This window comes from Oncorhynchus mykiss, chromosome 16, assembly GCF_013265735.2.
Source record: "Oncorhynchus mykiss isolate Arlee chromosome 16, USDA_OmykA_1.1, whole genome shotgun sequence".
Lineage (NCBI taxonomy): Eukaryota > Metazoa > Chordata > Actinopteri > Salmoniformes > Salmonidae > Oncorhynchus > Oncorhynchus mykiss.
The window spans coordinates 50668-60657 of NC_048580.1; the positions used below are offsets into that span (position 1 = coordinate 50668).

At 38.5% G+C, this 9990-nt stretch overlaps 1 protein-coding gene across 1 annotated transcript in view; it reads right to left on the reverse strand.

Moving 5' to 3' along the window:
- The window catches only part of LOC110491198 (myosin heavy chain, fast skeletal muscle), a 35465-nt gene extending 33835 nt beyond the window's left edge, over nt 1-1630 (reverse strand). The window contains exons 1-2 of the mRNA XM_036945883.1: nt 1403-1630; nt 7-153 (exon numbers count right to left, since the gene is read on the reverse strand). Coding sequence (XP_036801778.1) covers nt 7-153; nt 1403-1618 — 363 coding nt within the window. The 5' untranslated portion in view covers nt 1619-1630. The remainder of the gene's footprint in view (nt 1-6; nt 154-1402) is intronic.
- Nucleotides 1631-9990: the final 8360 nt, after the last annotated feature.

The following is a 9990-nucleotide window of genomic DNA, read 5'->3' on the forward strand; positions in this document are numbered from 1 at the left end:
TCTTACATAGATCATCCATGCTGCATAACGCTCTTTGAGGTTATACAACACAGAGGCTTCATTCAGGTAGGTCATCATGGCCATGTCCTCAATCTTATCGTACTTAGGGGGGTTCATCTGGAAGATGTCTGCGTCTTTGAACTCTTTTCCTTCCTGAAACAGTCAGAAATCTAGATTACATGCAGATCAAACTGGACATGACAAAACGTTTTGCTCATTAAATACAATGTTGTATTTGTATGTGCAGCCCTGTTGAATCCAACTACATTGTTATCACCCACTGACACATACATGGGGAATTTTGACTAGTCAATACAAAAAATTATGCCATTTTTAAATAGAGCTATAAAGATCATGTGTTTAAAGGTAATATTCTGTTTACAGAAAACAAAGAAATCCTTCTTGTCTTTTGTTAAAACAAAAATTAAATCCTTTTTATACATGTTTTTCTTTAAGGTTGCTTTAAGGGGGAGATCAAGCTGATCCTAACTGTTATAGGCCTATTTCTATTTTGCCCTGTTTATCAAAAGTGTTAGAAAAACTTGTCAAAAATCAACTGACTGGCTTTCTTGTCGTCTATAGTATTCTCTCGGGGATGCAATCTGGTTTCTGCTCAGGTTATGGATGTGTCACTGCAACCTTAAAGGTTCTAAAATGTCACCATTGCCCTTGATTCTAAGCAATGTTATACTGCTATTTTTATTGACTTGGCCAAGGCTTTTGATACGGTAGACCATTCCATTCTTGTGGGCCAGGCTAAGGAGTATTGGTGTCCGAGGGGTCTTTGACCTGGTTTGCTAACTACCTCTCTCAAAGAGTCCAGTGAATAAAGTCAGAACATCTGCTCTCTCAACCACTGCCAGTCACCAAGGGAGTACCCCAAGGCTCGATCCTAGGCCCCACACTCTTCTCAATTTACATCAACAACATAGCTCAGGCAGTAAGAAGCTCTCTCATCCATTTATACTCAGATTATACAGTACTCAGCTGGCGCCTCCCCGGACTTTGTGTTAAAAGCTCTACAACAAAGCTTTCTTAGTGTCCAACAAGCTTTCTCTGCTATTGACCTTGTTCTGAACACCTCCAAAACAAAGGTCATGTGCTTTGGTAAGAAGAATGCCCCTCTCCCCACAGGTGTGATTACTTCCTCTGAGGGTTTAGAGCTTGAGGTAGTTACCTCATACAAGTACTTGGGTGTATGGCTAGACGGTACACTGTCCTCTCAGCACATATCAAAGCTGGAGGCTAAAGTTAAATCTAGACTTGGTTTCCTCTATCATAATCGCTCCTCTTTCACCCCCCTTTTGGTAGGCCGTCATTGTAAATGAGTTCTTAACTGACTTGCCTAGTTAAGGTTGAAAAAAATAGAGTAATTCCACAAACTTCAACAAATCAGGCTTACCTCCTTAGTGCCGTCAGGATTTGTGACTGTCACAGTACACTTTCCTTCGGCCCTGCCAGTAATTAAACCCTTAAGGTAAAGCTCCTTGGCATCTGACACATAGCAGGAATTCTTTGAATCAAAGGGTGCTGTTTGTGCCTCAATCCTCTCCCTCTCAGGCTTACGGAGGTATATGGCAGCCTTGCCGTAGATGGCCATCTCCGCATCCGTGCTCATGGTGACGGATCACTAGGAAAGAGATGAAATAAGAAAAAGTAACAGGATTGACTGTGGCGCTTCCTCACTAGTCAACAGAGTTAGATGAGCGATCTCTCTATAATATTTTTGTCACTTTTAATGTGAAGACTAAAACCATGTCTCACCTTCTTTCCCTCCTCCTACAGATTACTTTGTACTTCTTGGAGGACGCTGTTAAACAGTAAGGTGTCATGAATATTCACAAGTCCAAAGCCTTATCATTTAGCCCTCGAAGGGATAGAACAGTTTTTGAATGGCATCATTCAACTCAGTCATTACAGCAATTTCCAATTCAACTACAGGTGCAACTGGTGACTTTCATTTTCCTGGCAACTCACTTTACTACACATTATGTAAAGAATTCAAATATACACCCCTGAAAACTCAGTTACATTCTAGACCACCCACTGAAATTCCAAACAAGTGCAGGAGCATCACTTTAGACAGTAAATGAAAGTTACAGATTTGAAGTAAAACACATTTAAAGTAATACACATTCCTTAAAGCAACATTTTAAATCAAAGTCACTTGATTGCATATTGTAACATCTTTCAATAGACACATCAAAAAAAATGCAGAACTCAATTTAAACAGTGCAGTTAGTTACTGTCGCTGACTACAAATATGAGACAAAGGTAAACATGTGAGGAGATGGAGACAGCCTTACCACAGAGGAAGAAGGTATCTGACTTGTGGATGATGGTGCCTCAGCCTCCTTATATCTGGTTGAAAGTGCCCACCAAGCACAAGTTAATTATGGACCACTCTGGTTAAGGAAATGGATTGGAGGAGAGGCCTCTGTATTTCACTGTCTTACCAGCGTCACCACTTCCAGGAGCACCACATGTCTTTGGAATTTAATATTAGTCTCAATTTATTTTCACTGAATTTATATAAATGATAGTTGCCATTACCAAAAAATATGACATTATCAAATACCACTGGGACTCAAATACGGAGTGGATCCACTCTATTAAATACATTTTAAACACTTTAACAAATGTTTATATATTTAAGTAGACAGAAGATATTTTTTGGCCGGTTTGTAGGTGGAGAGAACATTAGCACCCTGCAGACAAAGAGTTTACGACAAGTTATTTTAAAGATATTGCATGATATGTGACCTTTGTTTTTGTATTTGAGGGACATGTTTCTCTAAGCTCCAAACTTGGTCTGGGCAGGGAGGGGGTAGAGGGGGACACTGATATACTGTTAACAAAGTTTAGGAGGGGTTGTGGGGAGGTGGAGGGGGACACTGATATCATGTTAACGAAGTTACGCCCGGGATAGTTGGATTATTCACTAGAGTTGGGTTGAAGCATTAGGTTGCAAAGAGAAGGACAAACTGAATTGCTTTCAAGGAGGACTGGCTTGAATAGTGAGTATGACCACACAATGTACTTTCATCATGAGCTAAAGATATTGGTTTTCTTCTCAAAGTTGCAAAGAAAATGTTGAGATCCATTTAATAAACACAAGAGACCACTAAATTAGATAAAAGGGTGTGGTGGCAGTAGTAGGACCAGCGGCAATTTATGATAAAGAATGCTTGTCAGACATAGAGAACTGATACTGTATACTGGTTGTTGGAGTGGGATTGGGGTGGGGTGTGAGCTTATTTTCTCAGAGATCAAATTATATTTCAACAAAATAATGTTTCAGGAGTGCTAATCATATCTGTTCATAACTACATAAATTATTTCAGCACAATCTGAGGCAATGGGTGTCAAGCCTCTTTCTTGTGCTTTTTGAGGATGGAAAGAACCATCAAACTTTATTGAAGTAGAACATGGGGAAGCCCTTGCTGAATACTGCAGTGATCCCCTGTTTCCTAAAACAATAACACATGTTGGCTATAAATAGGCTAGCCAACAAACTATCAGGGGAAGCCCTCAATACATGTTGACTCACAGACAGTCAGGTGGAGATGTAAAGTGTGGTTATTTGACTAGGTTAACTATGGTTATTTATTATAGAGTGGCTGTGGTTATTTAACTAGGTTAACTGTGGTTATTTAACTAGGTTAACTATGGTTATTTATTATAGAATGGCTGTGGTTATTTAATTAGGTTAACTATGGTTATTTAACTAGGTTAACTATGGTTATTTATTATAGAGTGGCTGTGGTTATTTAACTAGGTTAACTGTGGTTATTTAACTAGGTTAACTATGGTTATTTGACTAGGTTAACTATGGTTATTTATTATAGAGTGGCTGTGGTTATTTAACTAGGTTAACTATGGTTATTTATTATAGAGTGGCTGTGGTTATTTAATTAGGTTAACTATGGTTATTTGACTAGGTTAACTATGGTTATTTATTATAGAGTGGCTGTGGTTATTTAACTAGGTTAACTATGGTTATTTATTATAGAGTGGCTGTGGTTATTTAACTAGGTTAACTATGGTTATTTATTATAGAGTGGCTGTGGTTATTTAACTAGGTTAACTATGGTTATTTATTATAGAGTGGCTGTGGTTATTTAACTAGGTTAACTATGGTTATTTATTATAGAGTGGCTGTGGTTATTTAACTAGGTTAACTGTGTGTCACGTTCTGACCTCCTTTGTTTTGTCTTTTGTTTTAGTATGGTCAGGGCATGAGTTGGGTGGGTTGTCTATGTTAGTTTTTCTATTTCTGTGTTTAGCCTGGTATGGTTCTCAATCAGAGGCAGCTGTCAATCGTTGTCCCTGATTGAGAACCATATTTAGGTAGCCTGTTTTTGATTGTGTTTTGTGGGCGGTTGTTTTCACTCTTTGTTTGTCTACACCAGACAGAACTGTTCCGGTTGTTTCGTTATTCAGTTTACTTCATTAAAAAGATGAACATGTACCACGCTGCGCATTGGTCCTCACCTTCTTCCCACAACAGCCGTTACATTGTGGTTATTTATTATGGAGTGGCTGTGGTTATTTGACTAGGTTAACTGTGGTTATTTATTATAGAGTGGCTGTGGTTATTTGACTAGGTTAACTATGGTTATTTATTGTAGAGTGGCTGTGGTTATTTGACTAGGTTAACTATGGTTATTTATTATAGAGTGGCTGTGGTTATTTGACTAGGTTAACTATGGTTATTTATTATAGAGTGGCTGTGGTTATTTAACTAGGTTAACTGTGTTATTTATTATAGAGTGGCTGTGGTTATTTGACTAGGTTAACTATGGTTATTTATAATAGAGTGGCTGTGGTTATTTGACTAGGTTAACTATGGTTATTTATTATAGAGTGGCTGTGGTTATTTGACTAGGTTAACTATGGTTATTTATTATGGAGTGGCTGCGGTTATTTGACTAGGTTAACTATGGTTATTTATTATGGAGTGGCTGCGGTTATTTGACTAGGTTAACTATGGTTATTTGACTAGGTTAACTATGGTTATTTATTATAGAGTGGCTGCGGTTATTTAATTAGGTTAACTATGGTTATTTGACTAGGTTAACTATGGTTATTTATTATAGAGTGGCTGTGGTTATTTGACTAGGTTAACTATGGTTATTTATTATAGAGTGGCTGTGGTTATTTATTATAGAGTGGCTGTGGTTATTTGACTAGGTTAACTATGGTTATTTATTATAGAGTGGCTGCGGTTATTTGACTAGGTTAACTATGGTTATTTATTATAGAGTGGCTGTGGTTATTTGACTAGGTTAACTATGGTTATTTATTATAGAGTGGCTGTGGTTATTTAACTAGGTTAACTATGGTTATTTATTATAGAGTGGCTGTGGTTATTTAATTAGGTTAACTATGGTTATTTATTATAGAGTGGCTGTGGTTATTTAATTAGGTTAACTATGGTTATTTGACTAGGTTAACTATGGTTATTTATTATAGAGTGGCTGTGGTTATTTAACTAGGTTAACTATGGTTATTTATTATAGAGTGGCTGTGGTTATTTAACTAGGTTAACTATGGTTATTTGACTAGGTTAACTATGGTTATTTATTATAGAGTGGCTGTGGTTATTTAACTAGGTTAACTATGGTTATTTATTATAGAGTGGCTGTGGTTATTTAATTAGGTTAACTATGGTTATTTGACTAGGTTAACTATGGTTATTTATTATAGAGTGGCTGTGGTTATTTAACTAGGTTAACTATGGTTATTTATTATAGAGTGGCTGTGGTTATTTAACTAGGTTAACTATGGTTATTTATTATAGAGTGGCTGTGGTTATTTAACTAGGTTAACTATGGTTATTTATTATAGAGTGGCTGTGGTTATTTAACTAGGTTAACTATGGTTATTTATTATAGAGTGGCTGTGGTTATTTATTATAGAGTGGCTGTGGTTATTTGACTAGGTTAACTATGGTTATTTATTATAGAGTGGCTGTGGTTATTTAACTAGGTTAACTATGGTTATTTAACTAGGTTAACTATGGTTATTTAACTAGGTTAACTATGGTTATTTATTATAGAGTGGCTGCGGTTATTTATTATAGAGTGGCTGTGGTTATTTAACTAGGTTAACTATGGTTATTTAACTAGGTTAACTATGGTTATTTAACTAGGTTAACTATGGTTATTTATTATAGAGTGGCTGTGGTTATTTGACTAGGTTAACTATGGTTATTCATTATAGAGTGGCTGCGGTTATTTATTATAGAGTGGCTGTGGTTATTTAACTAGGTTAACTATGGTTATTTGACTAGGTTAACTATGGTAATTTATTATAGAGTGGCTGTGGTTATTTGACTAGGTTAACTATGGTTATTTATTATAGAGTGGCTGCGGTTATTTAATTAGGTTAACTATGGTTATTTATTATAGAGTGGCTGTGGTTATTTAACTAGGTTAACTATGGTTATTTGACTAGGTTAACTATGGTTATTTATTATAGAGTGGCTGTGGTTATTTAACTAGGTTAACTATGGTTATTTAACTAGGTTAACTATGGTTATTTATTATAGAGTGGCTGTGGTTATTTAACTAGGTTAACTATGGTTATTTGACTAGGTTAACTATGGTTATTTATTATAGAGTGGCTGTGGTTATTTGACTAGGTTAACTATGGTTATTTATTATAGAGTGGCTGCGGTTATTTAATTAGGTTAACTATGGTTATTTATTATAGAGTGGCTGTGGTTATTTAACTAGGTTAACTATGGTTATTTGACTAGGTTAACTATGGTTATTTATTATAGAGTGGCTGTGGTTATTTAACTAGGTTAACTATGGTTATTTGACTAGGTTAACTATGGTTATTTATTATAGAGTGGCTGTGGTTATTTAACTAGGTTAATATATATATATATATATTGTGGAGTGGCTGCGGTTATCTAACTAGATTAACTGTGGTTATTGTGGTTCATTTGACTAAAATACTTCAATAGTCATATGGAAAAGTCCACAGACCCTCTCCAAAAGGCTTTCGAAGCCATCATTGGCTGAATCGGTTTTGTCCAACTCGTCTCCGAACCTACGCATTTGCCACAGTCACACCCTGGATCTAGTTTAGTTTTCTAGTAATCCTGTTCTATCGGTCCACCATCTTATTACGTTTGCAATCACAGAAAATAATCTGCTCAGACCTCAACCATTATCAAAAGCCGCACTATAAATTCTCAGACAACCCAAAGATTCCTAGATGCCCTTCCAGGTCCCGGGACCTGCTGTTTTCTACTCTCCCTCTCTGTCTCCCTCTACTGCACCTGCTGTCTCAACCTCTGAATGTTCAGGCTATGAAAAGCCAACTGACATTTACTCCTGAGGTGCTGGCCTGTTGCACCCTCTACAACCACTGTGATTATTATTAGACCCTGCTGGTCATCTATGAACAGTTGAACATATTAAAGAACAATCTGGCCTTAATGGCCATGTGCTCTTATAATTTCCACCCGGCACAGTCAGAAGAGGACTGGCCACCCCTCAGAGCATGATTCCTCTCTAGGTTTATTCCTAGGTTCCTGCCTTCATAGGAATTTTTTCCTTGCCACCGTGCTTCTACGTCTGCATTGCTCGCTGTTTGCGGTTTTAGGCTGGGTTTCTGTATGAACACTTTGTGACATCTGCTGATGTAAAAAAAGGCTTTATAAATACATTTGATTTGAAACCCTTGTTGAACATCTCATTCCAAAATCATGGGCATTAATATGGAGTTGGTCCCCCATTTGCTCCTATAACAGCCTCCACTCTTCTGGGAAGGCTATCCAATAGATGTTGGAACATTGCTGCAGGGGCTTGCGTCAACTCAGCCACAAGAGCATTAGTGAGGTCGGGCACTGATGTTGGGAGATTAGGCCTGTCTCGCAGTCGGCGTTCCAATTCATTCAAAAGGTGTTCCATGGCGTTGAGGTCAGGGCTCTGTGCAGGCCAGTCAAGTTCTTCCACACCGATCTCGACAAACCATTTCTGTATGGACCTCGCTTTGTGTATTGGGGAACTGTCATGCTGAAACAGGAAAGGTCCTCCCCCAAACTGTTGCCACAAAGTGTGAAGCAAAGAATCATCTAGAATGTCATTGTTTGCTGTAGCATTAAGATTTCCCTTCACTTGAACTAAGAGGACCAAACCATGAAAAAGCCCCAGACCATCCTCCACTAAACTTTACATTTGGCACTATGCAATGGGGCAGGTAGCATTCTCCTGGCATCCGCCAAACCCATATTCATCCATCGGACTGCCAGATGGTGAAGCATGATTTATCACTCCAGAAAACACATTCCCACTGCTCCAGAGTCCAATGGCGGCGAGCTTTACACCACTCCAGCCGACGCTTGGCATAAAACATGGTGATCTTAGGCTTGAGTTTCCATGGCTGCTCGGCCATGGAAACTCATTTCATGAAGATCCTGGCAAACAGTTCTGATGTTGCTTCCAGAGGCTGTTTCGAACTCGGTAGTAAGTGTTGCAACTGAGGACAGACATTTTTTTATGCGCTACGTGATTCAGCCCTCAGCGACCCCATTCTGTGAGCTTGTGTGGCCTACCACTTCGCGGCTGAGCTGTTGTTGCTCCTAGACGTTTACACTTCACAATAACAGCACTTATAGTTGACCAGAGCTGCTCTACCAGGACAGAAATGTGACGAACTGAAGGAAAGGTGGCATCCTATGACGGTGCTACATTGAAATTCACTGAGCTCTTCAGTAAGGCCATTCTACTGCCAATGTTTGTCTACGGAGATTGCACGGCTGTGTGCTCAATTTTATACACCTGTCAGCGCTAATTTGAAGGGGTATCTACATACGTTTGTATGTACTGTATGTATAATGTTTGTACTTATATATAGTGTACTTGAACTGTGTGTCTGAGAATGCTGGGAATCCACCTGCCTTCTGGAAGGTAGTGAAATCTCTGAAATGAAAATCCACCCCCTCAATACCCCAGCAGATTAGGACAACCTCTAACAGATAAGATAGTCATTTATGTTGTGTCTAGAACCACTTTGCCTCAGATGGCACCTTATTGGACAGAATAGTTGCAGAGAACGATACATTTCCAGATACACATTCCTCACTTCTCATTTCAACCATTTGATGTCTATGTACTAAGTGCCTTATTGAAGATCGATGTAAAACAATCCACTGGGGCTACAGATTGCGAGTTGAAGATAAATAATTTGACTAAGAGTATTAGTAATTAGTAATTGACTGACCCCGTCACTCCAGATCTCCTAAAAGTACTATTTCTAGGGTCAATTTTAGATCAATGCCATGCATTTTCTGCCATTCCTGAACCTAAGAGCAGAAACAGGCTACCTGAGGGCAATACTTAAATAAATGGTCTATTGATTCTGTATCCTCACAACAAAATCTGCAGTGCTTCGATGATTTCATGCCCCAAATATTCAACATTTTGTTGGTGGCAAGAATTCTATATAATAATTTTAGCTGAAAAGCACAGTCTTGAGTCTTGCGTTATTTTATATATCAACTTACACCCTGTTCCATGGAATCGGTACATCAAAAATCTCTTCCCAACTATTTTGCAATCTGTATGGCACAGTTGTCAACATCCTGGTCCTCAAATGAAACTGGTATACTTTCCTATTTATGCTATTTTTATTATTTTTGATCCTTTATATTGGGCAGACAGACCAGTTCCCTACCTCCTCCCGCTGCCACCACCAGTTTTGATCCTTTATATTGGGCAGACAGACCAGTTCCCTACCTCCTCCCGCTGCCACCACCAGTTTTGATCCTTTATATTGTGCAGACAGACCAGTTCCCTACCTCCCCCCGCTGCCACCACCAGTTTTGATCCTTTATATTGGGCAGACAGATTAGTTCCCTACCTCCTCCCGCTGCAACCACCAGTTTTGATCCTTTATATTGGGCAGACAGACCAGTTCCCTACCTCCTCCCGCTGCCACCACCAGTTTTGATCCTTTATATTGGGCAGACAG